This window comes from Hippoglossus hippoglossus, chromosome 22, assembly GCF_009819705.1.
Source record: "Hippoglossus hippoglossus isolate fHipHip1 chromosome 22, fHipHip1.pri, whole genome shotgun sequence".
Lineage (NCBI taxonomy): Eukaryota > Metazoa > Chordata > Actinopteri > Pleuronectiformes > Pleuronectidae > Hippoglossus > Hippoglossus hippoglossus.
In genome coordinates, this window is record NC_047172.1 from 3,688,347 (window position 1) to 3,702,520 (window position 14,174).

General features: G+C 41.4%; 1 protein-coding gene across 14 annotated transcripts in view; it reads right to left on the reverse strand.

Moving 5' to 3' along the window:
* Nucleotides 1-13,146, reverse strand: part of dctn1b (dynactin 1b) — a 35,242-nt gene extending 22,096 nt beyond the window's left edge. For 12 of the 14 annotated variants that reach the window (XM_034576746.1, XM_034576759.1, XM_034576758.1 and 9 more), the window contains exons 1-4: nt 9,209-9,651; nt 5,353-5,604; nt 4,132-4,210; nt 2,763-2,794 (exon numbers count right to left, since the gene is read on the reverse strand). In XM_034576746.1, coding sequence (XP_034432637.1) covers nt 2,763-2,794; nt 4,132-4,210; nt 5,353-5,604; nt 9,209-9,241 — 396 coding nt within the window. In that variant the 5' untranslated portion in view covers nt 9,242-9,651. Of the gene's footprint in view, nt 1-2,762; nt 2,795-4,131; nt 4,211-5,352; nt 5,605-9,208; nt 9,653-13,018 lie in introns of those variants that run through there. The other 2 variants (XM_034576755.1, XM_034576747.1) reach the window with 2 other exon arrangements.
* Nucleotides 13,147-14,174: the final 1,028 nt, after the last annotated feature.

A 14,174-nucleotide genomic window follows, 5' to 3' on the forward strand; every position in this document is an offset into this window, starting at 1 on the left:
TTTGTCAGTAGAGAGATGTTTGTACACTTACGGTTAATTAGTTTTTTTTAACCGTCAAAGAGGTCGTCCCTGCCTGTTGGTTTGCTGGCGTGTTTGTTTGTTTGTCAGCAGCATCACACGAAAACCACTTAACAGATAAGAAATAACCCATCAAATTTTGGGATGTGTCTGTATAAGGGAAAAGATCCAGGGATTTTATATATTCACTTTCTTTAACGTTGCAAGAGAGGGCTTTTTATTGTTTTTACAATTTCACCAGTTTCCTGGGAGTAATTCATGGATCTTGATGAAAAAGGATCAGTCATATTTAGTGATCTTATGGTAAATAAGAACCCGAATCTAGTGAATTTAAATGTGGTTTCTTAGGATAATCATGGAATTGGCATTTGTAGAAGTATGAGTTTGACTGAGTGATATTCTAGTTTAAAGATCAAACTACCACGTGGAGGATTTAGACTGATTTAGAAAATATCACTAAATCTTTTTCTAAAAGTGACCTTGTCCTTTTCTCCAGGTCTCTTTCTCCTTTTTTCTCTTGTCGAGTCTCAGTGACTCCGTTAAATCAAAGATGATGAAAAATGAAAGGAACAAAATGCTGTAGGTTTCTACGTGAGGGTGAACTGATCGGTTCTGTGAAACATCCGGCAAATGTCAGTTTGTTTCACTGTGAACACACGGTGACATTTAAGGGCCAATCCAAGAAGACGGGAGTGGACGTGATCAAAGTTAGGAGGGAGCCGAACTTCTCATTGAGAGATTTAGAGTCACTCAGTTGGAAATTAACACTTTTCACCTGCAAATAATATATGAATGTATCAATAAAATCTACAGAGGCCTCATCCAGGTTTACTTTTGCTCGTGTTATCATCAAAAAGGAACCATGATATGAATTAGATTGTTTTATGTGGACAGAAAGATCGTTGGTGTAATTTAGGATTAAACCAAAACTCAAGGTCAACAGCATCGTACAGGTCGCAGTGACTCAGCATCACTTTTCTTTCAAGAATTTTGTCAAACATTTTAAGTGATAAACATAAATAAAATGTCACATTTACACCCATGAAAAACTGGTCAAATATAAAGCCAAGCTTTTCGGAGTTTGAAAAAAATAAAACAAAACAAAACAGTCCCTGATTCCTCAAGCTGTGACTGTGTTTGCCCAAAATACTTAATTCTTATTTAAAATTTCTGTCCAAAACAGAAATAATCTATCGTGGTTTCAGACCCTGGAGCCATGGAGAAATATTAGAGACAAATCCAGCAAATGACCTAAATTAACGAGCACCTGAGAGAGTCATTATAAAGCCGATGGGTATTTTAGAGCAGCCGAGGCTGTTGAGTGGTCGGAGCCACAAATTAGGTCACATCACCATCATTTAAATGTATAATCTCAGGGAAGTTTTTCATTCTGTCACTTATATAATCTAATAATCAGTTGATTTTACAATACACAGCTAAAAAGTCCATTTGTATGTAAACACTGCCCTCTTCTGGTCAGACGAGAGACAAACAAATTTAAGGTTATTTTAAATAAAATGTGTTTCTATAAAGTTGTGGTATTTATAGTTGGAAGTCTATGTTCCAATACTTTAGTTTACATGCTTTACAACAGTTTCAGGATTAAGAGTGTAATTATGAAAGAGATAAAGTGAAATATGCTTTTTCTGGGATTTAAAGCAGTTACTCCAGGTCCTTAATGACAGAAATAAAAGGGTTGCGTGCGTTTAGAATATTTAGGTTCGGAGGAGGAGGAAGAGGAGGAAGAGGAGGAAGTGCTCAACTAATTGTATCGCATTTGTCGCATAGGGTAAGAAAAGATACGGAATAATATTTAGGTGTATGTATAGACTGTATATAAAAGGGTGTATGTATATATATTACCCTTTTGTACTGTAAAGTAATACTTCTAAGTTGTAGAGTGTCTGGTTCTAAATCAGTGTCAGACAAGAACTGCCTTCAAAACAAATATTTAATGGTAAACATTTATACAACAGGCACACACTGCGTTATCTTTGCTTTAGATATGAAGGTGTGTGTAGGTGTGTGTGTGTGTGTGTGTGTGTGTGTGTGTGTGTGTGTGTGTGTGTGTGTGTGTGTGTACAGTCACACGTCAGTCTGACAAGGTCGACATTTACATGGACACCATAATTCCAACAGTAACCTGATTAAGACACCGTCAAGAAAACAGCATTTTCTGATCATCTTAACCTGAATAAGGTTGAAACTCAAGAATAAACAAGAATCAAACGTGGAGTATTCCGACCAAAGTCACATTACACAGACACGTATACTCCTTAATCACACAGGTACAAAAGTTACCCACTGCTTGAGGACATGTCCGGTAGTGGCTGTAACAATGTGAGTCATAACTAGACTAAACTCTCTCTATTGGCAACTCATGTAATCAATAATTAAAACAAAGTCTTATTCTGAATAAGGTCAATAGGTGGAATATTGGTGTCCATGTAAACATAGTTATTGTGAGTGTGCGTGTACTTGTATGACATATCTGGAGGGTGAGCACTTTTAGCTGGTCCTGACTTTCTGACACGTTCAGGGCTGTTTGAAGGTTAATACTTGGCCATGGTGAGAGGAAGGTTTAGGTTAGAGTTGTTATGAGGCATGTAGAAGTGACGGTTGAGGGCGAGGGGCGAGGGAATTCATTACAACTAATGTGTGTGTGTAGGTGTCTGCTGGCAGCTCGGCTCCAGGTTCCCCTGCAGAGGAAACGTTGTGCTACATCACGTCGTTATCTGACTCACCAGTTTGGTGGACTTGGGCGTCTCCAGGATCTCTGAGGAGATAAACAGAGAAATTCTCGTATCACAATCTGTGTTTATCATCCTTTACAAAAAGGTGCAAAGTCCCAGTAAGATCCGGGTGCAGGCGAAGGGAAGTTGACATGATTGATTGTGTTTTCACCGGATGGTCAACACGGATACAGCTCTGACTGAACTGTGGAAAACTGCTGCATGATCTTTAATTAAGTTGTGTCCACTGTGTCCCTGCAGACGATACTGGAGGAAAGATAAAAGTATCAGTGTGTTGGTGAGATATTAAGCATCCCGGTCACTTTCATATAAATGTCATTAAAACAACTTTTCCCAGCTCAGACTAAGATTTCCACGTGATTTTCAACATGGAGTCTGAACTGAAGCCAGTCGGATAAACGTAAAAGGTTAAACAAGCAGAAACTGGGAGAGAGAAATCTGCGTCCTGGGCTGTTTCATGAGACCAAGGTGATAAACAGATCAAATAATTTCTCATGCACAGAAATGTCTTTCTTCTAGTGACTTATATAGTTTGTAGTTATATAGTTTTTTGTGAATGTAGCAGTTCTGCAAAGTTGAATTTCTCAAAATCGAATAAAGGCAGCTCCTCCCCCCCACAGGAAACACTGAAGCTCCTAAAAACACCTCGTCAGTTGTCCGGACGTGACTTCCAGGGCATCGTGATATCATGTGACATCACAATGTCTCTATATTTGCATAATGCATGGCCAGCAGCTAGTCTTGCTTCACCCCCCCCCCCTTAACGAAGCCAGGTAAAGCAAGAGCAGAGGTGATATTCTCTTCATGAGCGAGAGGCAGTTAACCAATCACAACAGAGTGGGACATCTGGCCAATCAGAGCAGCCTGGGCCTTAAAGAGACAGGAGCTGCAGCATTGGACAGTTTGAGGAAAGTGATGTGTTTTCTGAACATTAAAGTTTGTAAACATTTTCAATTAATAAAGAGAAATTAAAATGATGAACCTGAATGTGAGCATAAAATGTGATGTGTAAGTTTACTGTGTCAACATTGATATATGTTGATACGTTTTGCGACTCAACCAAGGTGCACGACTGTCACTATGTCAGTTGATACAATTAAAAAAAAACAGGAAATTGTCTTTGCTTCTAAACACCACTGAAGGTTTTATATTCTGTACATGTGCGTCCCTGAGGAAACTTGTATTTCTGAAAGGTCACAGATTTAGAAACGTCTCACTGTTTGAACACCGACCAGAAAACTGAAAACTACTCCTGAGTGATGACCAAGGACAAAACCCCAAAAATCATCTGAATGTGTGTGTGTGTGTGTGTGTGTGTGTGTGTGTGTGTGTGTGTGTGTGTGTGTGTGTGTGTCCTCACCTCGTTTGGGAACTTTGCCGGTGCCGGGCTCCGGTGTCTCTGGGGACGTTGTGTCCGCTCCATCGTCAACCACCTGGATCTGGGACAGAGACACACAGCGAGACAGATTTAGACGTCTTTCAAAACATCGGAGGCTTTCACTGCCAACAATATTATTCATCGGCAGAGTTGGCGGCAGATGTTAAAAGGGGAGCAACAGAAAAAAAAACTAAATTGGCTCGTTTGATGATGTTCGTTGAAATGCAGAAGTCGCCAAGTGAGTCGAAATTCTCCCTTATCTCCATGGCAACCCACACAAGTGCACCGCAGGGACAGTCGGGGGATTAGTAATATAATACCTAATCAATACTGACGCTTACCCTTGTGTGTGAGTGTATGCATGTCTGTACCTGATTAACTGGCTTACAGGAGCATTCATGGGTTTGTTGTGAAGTGTCCTTTCACGTAAGAACCACTTGAACTAATTAATTAAAAACAAACACGATAGAACACAAATTCATACTTTGAATATGACTATGTACAGTCGGCCTTTCTTCATGGTCGATAAATGTTCCTGTATGAAACTCAGTGTGTCTAAGATGCTTCACTCCAAAATGTCTCATCTGCTATTTCAAACAATCAAACTTTACCACAATCAGAGTAATTCAAGTTCGGAGATACAACATTAGTCTGAAAGTTCATGACGTGCCAATAGAATTTTAAATAAACAGAGAATATGACAAAATGAGCTCCGTTCCGATGTAATTTAAGGTTCTGTAGAAATGCAGGGACTCTCCGCAGCAGGTCGAGCAGCAGAACACAGAGTTTGTTTTTGATCAAAACACAGCTAAGTAGCAAGTAGCCTGAAGCAGTGGAAAAATGCTGATCCCATGCAGACAGCAGAGGAAACATATCAACCACCACACATCTATTTGTCAAATATAATATCAACCTTAAAAGAAAATATCACAGAATAAAGAACTGAACAACAGAGAAGTTGCAGGTGGACTCGAGGGCCTGAAGGTGGAGATGACAGCACCATCCTCTGATTGAAGCTTCTGGCACTTCACAGGAAATGTGACGTGTTGTGATTTGTAAAAACACAACAGATCAAATCCTTATTTGCCCGACACACCTCATGACACAGCTAAAAAACCTGACTCCTTCCTGAGCTCTCGAACACAACAGCCACTGACTGACTTCGTATTTCTTAAAGCATCGAATAAATATCTCTGCACTTACCTGTGACTGTCTCACAAAGATCCCGTGATTCTCCTCACAGGTGAAGTAGCGCTTGCCCTGCACCGTGCCGTCGTTCTTGCCCTTGCCCTCATCCAGGATGACCCCCACCCATTTCCCGGAGGCGAAGAGCGTGTTGCCGATGTACGCCACCGTGCCGCGCTGCCCCTTCCCGATCACCTCCACCGGGGAGCCCACCTTGACGGGCCGCCCGCCCCCGTCCGAGCTCATCCTGCTGCTGCCGCTGCTCGTAGTCTGGGTGGGACAAGAGGAAGAACAAGAGGAAGCTTCGATGTCATAACAGGGATCAATAATCAGGACATTTTAGCTTGAGAGATCATTTCTTCTAAAAACAGTACTTGTACGATTTGAGGGGAAAAGAAAATAGCATTTCTATCTGTGTGAAATATACTTTAAAGACATGTTATTGGTTTGGTGAATAGATTTGAGTACTTGCCAAAGCCCAACCCGGCATTTTCAGCCGTATCAGAGGACATTTCCAGTGCTTGTATCGTAAAACATCTCTAGTTTAAAGTTTCCAAAAGCTGTCTCACAAACTAAGTTACAATCACGTCCAATTATATTATTATTACCACAACTTTACAGTGAGAAAGTATTAATTAGACAAACACTTGACATGAAGAAGCAAACACACTTTTCTCTGCAGGACAGTCAGAGTGTGAGCTGTAGCACAGAATATGATACAGGGATATTATACAGCACAAAGCATCACATGATACTGTTGGAGCTCAGCGGACATTTGCAATGAAAGACGCTTTTATCGGAGCATGTCTTTCAGGTACACGCTGACCAGCTGCTGTGGGGGGGGGGGGGGGGGGTGAAAGGACAGAAAGTAGTTTCAGTGTCATTCAGGCCCAGTGAACTGTGCAGGACACGAGAAAAAGTAAAAGCAAGGCCTTGTCCTGAATGTGCACTCTGTAAATGTCAACGCACGCTTCTGCAGGACCACTGGCTTGTAGCTTTGTGAGATAATTCCATGGCAACAACACCCTGAGACCTCATAACGCAATCCTGGTGTGTGCGGAACAAACTGCGCAGTGACACGTTTCAACAGCAGCACATTTACTCCGGCTGCAATAGTTTGCGGTCACATAATCCAGCGTAACCCACTTTACAGTGTGAAGTCCTGGACCCGGTGGTGACTCAGCAGAACAGGACAGAGCGGAGCAGATACTGTTACTCTGAGGGAGAACATGCTCCGACTCTCCTTGAGCTCACTGTAAACTCACACTGTGACTGTGTGTGACTGTGTGTGTGTGTGTGTGTGTGTGTGTGTGTGTGTGTGTGTGTGTGTGTGTGTGTGTGTGTGACTGTGTGTGCTGCTGTTAAACACAAAGGTTAAATAACAGACACCTGAAAAGAAAAGTGAAGCAAAAACACACAGCAGCAGCATAAAGACGTTTATTTAGTGTTATTCACAAATCTGCTGCATCCGCTGCAGGTTTCTGTCCTCACATGACCCAATCAGTGTTATGTCTACAACAACTAAATCTATTGACAACTTGCAAACATAACTTTTAAATCAATACAAACAATTATTGAGAAGGATAAACTCACTATTTTCATCAGAGATACCAGTATGGGGGGGGTATGCTCCAAAGGGAAGTGGGGCAATCAATAAAATACTGTTAGATAATCAAAATGATCCATTGAGGCAATGATCTCAGACAGAAATCGTACCATTAATCCTCATATCTATTTGTTTGTATAAATAACAAGGTGCTTTGAATCCTTTGATTTTGAGAATGAGCAAATTACTTTACAGTTATTTGAACATTAAAATAAAGTCACGTCAAACAACGAATACATTGAATAATCACTGCAGCTCAGGTTGAGACTTTTAAAAGCCTGAGCAATTCACAAATATGTGTTAAGATTTTACAGTTGCAAACTTATCCTTGCTCTCTGGACTGGGATATATGATAATAACCAAGATATGTTCAATAAGCAATAATGACCTTCAGAATTAAAGTCCACCAAACGTATATATACATCCTTCACACAGATCATATCTTTGTCCTCCTTCACATGTTTACATGCATGAAGGTAGAGGATGTCAGAGGGGCTGAACTTTTGTCTGCAGTAAAAGTGAAAAGATTTAAATTATAGCAGAAACACAGAAATATGTCTTTTATAGGAGAAAGATGGCTTCCTGGAGGGGGAAGTAAAAATTTAATATCTGGTTAAACGACACACCTAAAGGCCTTTAACACTCAGCCATCAACACTGCCCAAGGTAAAGGCGTTAAATCTACGTAAAGTATACTTTGGAATGTGATCACATAAAGAGTGTTTTGTTTTCAGTGATATTATGGCCCCTGTAAAACCACTTAAAGAATCTTAATGGTTCTAAAACCGTGGTTTCCCCAGAAAATATTCAAACATAAGCTCAAAGATGATGTCAGTTCTTAACGGGCATAATTTACTATTTACATTTCTCAACCACAGACACTGAACAATGGCCTTAAAGAGGCTGTAAAGAAAAACCTTCTCAGCTAAAATACATGAAGGTGGATTCTAATGGAAACTAATTGGTTCTTACCTCAGTCATAACTTTAAGCTGTGATATAACTTTATTTCTCTGATAAAACATCTTCAATACGGGACATTTTGTTGTCAATGACAACCGTTAATCTCCACTTTCTGACTTTTCATATGAAAAATTCAACATTTAAAGATAAGTCTTAAGAAACTGAAACCCCCCCCAATTCCCCAAATTACTTCAAGTCCAATTAACCTACCTTATTATTCATAACCAACACTGAAAGGGACATTTAATTGGTTATGTGCATCCTTGAGTCTCTGCACATCACAATCACATCTTTAATTCAATCTTTGTCGCCTTTATGAAAAGCATGAAATTGCTTCAGATTCAGGAGAGAGAGGATTCCTCGGTTTGCGTCGCTTCAGGGTGGCGACACGAGGTAAACGCACCTGTCCCCGGTATGATCTCAAACTTCCATTGTGTTTGATAATAACTGTCGACTTTAAAATGACAAAATAATGAAGTGTCCTGAGTGAGTTTCCCTCGCTCGAGCTTGCATTGCTCCGACCTGTTCGCCATGTGCTGGAGACGACCCGAGAGGGGCGGGCTGAATTATTTAGTGCCACTCTACTCTTACAACACACGCAAGCTCACCCTGACTATGACACTTAAATAAGAATAAAATTATAAAAAAATCTGTCATGTAGCCTCATCTGCTGCACTGTGCCCCGCTCTGATGAAGGTGCTGATAGAACTTGGCAGCCTGCTCGTGGTCTTACTTTGTGTTCTTGAAAAAAGTAAAGTCACTAGAATGTTGTCGTGAAGGTTGTTTTAACAGAAGTCATTGTGTGATTCAGGCTAATTCACACAGTTTACAGGACTATTTATGATCGCTAAGGGGCTTTCTGTGAAGAGTGGCAAACACTGATGTCATCCCTCCCAGCTGCCTGACTCAGAGACCAATGACCAACAGGAAGTCTTCTGTGGCCGGTGGGTTGTCTCCAGTGTCTGTCGATAGTACAGACCCTGATGGACCCATCACCTGTCTGTCATGTCATCGTTTCCAGTCGAGTCATCACATGGGGTCTGAACCCCAACGTCACAGCAGCAGCAGCAGCAGCGTTGAACCCGGAGGGGCACGAGAGGCAAACAAAGAGGCGACAACTCAGACGGAGAAACGCAGCGCTGAAATGGATTCGAAACCCTTCTATTCAAAGTGGACATTGACGTGAGTGAGACAAATCGAACAGACATAACAGAAACAATGGCGCACCAATCAGGAATAACTTCGGCACCACAGTCTGGCCCATTCATTCACTTAACCAGGACGTATCAACACCTTGTGCACACTCACCCGAGAGTATGTGCTCCTCCTAGTCTGTGACATGTTTCCTGGTCGCCGAACCCCTCACCAAACCCCCTGTCTTGACTGAAGGACCGTGTTAGTGGGGTGAGCCAGACAGAGGGGAGGGTCGAGGAAAGGACTGGAGGGGGGGTTCAGGGATGCTACCGGAGCGTCTCCCTCTTCCTCTCCCTTTCTCTATTTAAAGAATGACACCATCCCTCTCCTGATCCTCACAGAACAGCCCCGAGTGCCCTAAAAACTCTCCGTCCCCTCTTCTCTCCTCACAGGGAGAAGCCGACGGCAGCTCGTGCCTCTGTCAGGAAGTTTCAGGCGAGCGGGCAGTGCGATCCACCCCTCCGATGAATGGACCAGAGGGAAACAGTGGAGCAGAGAGGAGGAAAAAACAGCCAGGTCTGCTGTGAGTGCATCATCTGAGTCGTAGCACTGCGCTGCTGTCTGCCCCGGCTTCTGCAGGAGGGAGGGAGGTTTAGGCCCAGACAGAGGAGCTGGGTCCTAGAGCCGGCACACGCTCACCTCAAAAAGCATCTCAAAATAAACTTGACAGCCTCATGCATGTTACACTAGTTTGATCCAGAGGGTTTTAGATGTTTTTTTAATCAGGGCTGCTGTGGCTGGTATAAAAAAAAAGAGAAATATAAGTCGTGATAGGAACAGTTAAGAATGATCCGACAACAAAATCTAAACCTTTGAGGCCGTTAATACAGCAAAGAAATACTGTGAGAGAGAACTCGGCCCAACCTGCACTGCAGTCTGTCAGATCAGTGTCAGATTTCAGGAAGGAGCTGTTCTTCTACTTCTTTCTTCTAATAATAGTCTGAGCACAGGGGAAAAAATATCTAGTGTAGGAAATTAAAAAGTGTAAAAACACAGCAGGTTCTAACCAAATCGGACGCCGTTTCATTGTGGTGGAACACAAAAGGCCCAGGTGATGCTCTGTAATGCAGCACAGTGTAAGCAGAAGCCAGCAGATTGCATTAGAGCCCAGTCTGATGCTTGGGCCCGTCACACAGCGAGGATTAACTCTCTTTTATCAGCTAACTGCATGGCTGGGGCTTTTTAACTCTCGGCCCTCTCTTTTTCTGTGTTGTCATCTTTTTGCAATAGAGGCCGAAGGCTGCAGGGTTTGTGTGTAAAAGCTTACAGCTTAGAGGCTGATGGGAGATGTTACAAGAGTGCGCATTTCAGCAGCAGAACAAAAGAAACCCAGCTCTCAGAAAGAGGGGAGATACGTCACTCATGATGCTTGAACCAGTAAAACTAAATGAATTGTCGGCTCAGTACTGTCCTACACGTGCTAGTGTGACTAGTACATATTCTAATTGAGGTCATATATTTGTTTGTGGCTTCACAGTCAACATTAAACTCCTGAAATTGAATATAATGTAAAATACGTAAAATAGTTACACGCAGCTGGAGATGTTAAACACACAATAAACCTCTGCAGTCTCTTTGCAGCCTTTTATGCTAATGACACAGGCAGAACCAGAAGAGGGGCGCCGGGGACGTGTGGGAGGAAGGAAAGACGGGGAGCCCTTATCTCCCACAGAAAAAAATAATGAAGAGGCAACTCGCCCTGAGCCACATAGAAAAAGAACTGCCTCCTCCTCAGGCAGGAACAGGACAACGACAGAGCTGCTGCTGCTGCTGCTGCTGCTGCTGCTGCTGCTGCTGCGAGCCAGTTCACACCGGTGAACAGAAAGGTGGCAGGAACCGAGGGGACACTTTGGGATTTTAAAGGACGAACATTGCGACCTCACTCGACTTCAGTCAGCCGGCGAGTCCGGGACGAGCTAATGGACATCACTACACAAGGTAAACATGAGCAAGGTGATGATGAGGATGATGATGATGGTGCAGAAATTTGACTTGAATTGAGACGTAGGAGAAATATGGATTAAGTTTGTATCGAAGGCTGAATGAAACAATCTGCTGTGTCACAACTGATTAAGATGTCATTAGAGTAAATAAGCTTTAAGTAGCTGTGAACAACAATTAACACATCAGTTTAATATATATCCTAGTTTAAAGGCAATTAGTTATTTTGCTCATTTTATATCAAAGGTAATGATAAATGCTCAATGTGAGATCCATTCATTTTAATTCTTTACTTATCTGCCTCATAACCAGAAAACCTAATGATTCAGTGTATGTGGGTATTAAGCTGAAAACATTAACGTTCACTAATATGAGGTAATAACAGCAGATTTGTGTTTTTATCTGATAAATGGCTTCAACTATTGATTCACTTAAATTCATTTAATCCATTTCAAAGCCCCAGACATGATCATCTAAAATGTTTATAAAGTATAGCTCCTTTACTTTATAAACGTTGTAATGTAACCTTCATTATTCTGTTATTTAATTGTATAACATACACCAGAGAGCTGAAATATATTCTATAGGCGGACAAAACATGAATCAGCAACTATTCTGATAATCAATACCGATCTTTCGGTCACTGAATGATTACTGGTTCTCAAAGATGAACATTTGTAGAATTTCTGTTTGATATTTATTACAGTAAATATCAAGTTTATTAGGTTTTAAACTGTGTGTAGAAGAGAAAAGCTATTCGAAGAAATAACTTGGGGGTGTGTGAAATTGTGACGGACGTTTTGATTATATTTGACACTGTCAAGAAACGTTTAAATTATTTTAAAAATCTGATTAATTGCTATCAAAGCTATTTAAATTACGCCTCTATAAGGAATAGTGGATGTACATTGCCTTTCTGTTTGCTCACTACATGCACGCTGATGATATCCAGGCCTGGTCTCATCACTATCATCCCTGAAGGGAAAAAAATAGGTCATCCATAGAGAACAGGGTCAGAGTCTGTTCCTTCCAACACCTCATTTCAATGTGTATCAAATTTAACACTGAGCCCATATTCGTCCTGTGTCCTGCACCAGACGAGAATAAGTAGAAACTACCAAAAACACCTTGTAAACAGGGGGGAAACCATAGAAACAGAGAGAGTCCCATGTGAGGGATCCAAAATTATGATATGTACAACCTTGATAAGAGGAAACTGTTTTTAAACATAACTGTGTCAGTGTTTACAGTGCACACAAACTGCAAAACAAGCTTCTGGTATTAAATTTTAAATATCTACAGCTCCAGAGACATGACAGTGAAGGTGAATGAGTCATTTGGTGCCATCTAGTGTGTCCAGGGCCAAAGACCAGAGCCTGAATCCCACTCCACCGCCTCAATGGCCTCAATCACGTCCTTTAATCCAAACCCAATGGAGCTGCACGTGTGATTCCCAACGTGTGCTGTGCAGTGGGACCAGATTAACCACAGCATGGGTGTGGCTGCAGTCTGACAGGACATTGTTTTTCTCTCCCAGCAAAATTAAACTAATTGAAATTAAAACGAGGGGGGGGGGGGGGAAACAACGAGAATTTGAGATTAATTAATTAAAATGAGACCAATCATGCTGCTGGGACTTGATATCTGGATCCACGCTGACATTTAAACCACCAACCAAACCTCCATATATACAACTTACACTCCTGACTCTATTATTAGTCGTATTAATGTGTATTTGATGATATTTATCTGCTATAAACGGTGTTAAGAGCAGCACTTGTTCTGGCTGCTGTCACTGGGACACTCCCTGACTAGCTGCTAGCAGCAGTAGCCGTTAGCTTCGCTTCTCAATATAAAACAAAAAACACAAATACTTGTTCGTTTCAAACCGACGCACACAGATTTATGTATCAGCTCCGGTGCGGATCCGGGTTTGGACCTTATCTCCAGTCATGCCAGGGACGAATAGGAGCTAAATCTGACCTGTTTTGAGTCCTTAAATCCGGCTCGTCGCTCCGCACCGTCCCTGACAGGCTACATCCATCCATGGAGGTCTGACCGGCACATCCGAGCGGAGGTGTCCGAGCTGCTGCCTGAGCCAGCCGGCCACACAGCCCCGGAGGAGGCCGCTGAAGCCCCGTCAGCGGAACAAGGTTTAAATACACACACGTTATAGTGTTTGGATGATCTGTGTTATATTGTAATAAAAGGGATTTGAATAACAAGTCTGTGTTACTATATTTCTCTTTTACAGCAAGAGTCACATTTGTTTAACTTAAAAGAGTCAAGTGTAGTGTAGGTGAATTAAGTTTTTATGTTAAAAATAAATAAATAAATCATCCAGAATTAGTAAAGTTACATGAAGGAAGCAGACTTTAGACCATAAGATCAGTTGTTGGTAATTAGAGGTGATGAAGGTAAATTACACCTGTGTTGTCTTTGTTTTCACATTTTCAAGAATGCACAACCGAGGTCAATAAAGTTGAAGCTGAGAGTAATGTTCTTTTTATCCATTTTTTTTTAAATCACACTTTTGATATGAAAAAGATATTTATCCTATCTGTGATGGGGGGGGCCTTGTTCTTCTTCTATTATCGGTTGAACAGGAACCAGACTCAGGACCCTGACACACCTTAGTGCAGCTATCGTTATTAGGACTTTGTTCTGACTTCCATTCATTGTGAATAACCTAACCAAAACCTTATCTCTAACCTTAACAATGACCAGTTAATAACTAATCCTAAATTTAACCTTAACACAATTCACAGGACTGGGGTCTGGTCCCTGTGAGATCTACTGGTCCTGACAAGGTCAATGCTTCTAATGGGAAAAGAGATTTAAAAACATCTGAAATATCCCCGACCATGTTACAAAGGAAAGAGGAAGTGAAGAAGTGGATATATCTTTAGATGAAAAGAAGAAGTTCATGTTTTATTGTGTGTCAGGTGTGTAAATGGGAAATGCATACACGTAAATATTTGATATCTGGAAACTGATTGCTAATCATTAAATCATACGTACAACTCATGTATCTCAGAGTTCATTAGTGTCAACAGGTTCACAACAAGAGCTTCAACAGCTTGTCAATTAATCAATCAGTAAGTTGATTAGTAAGTTGACTATTCTAATAATATCCAAT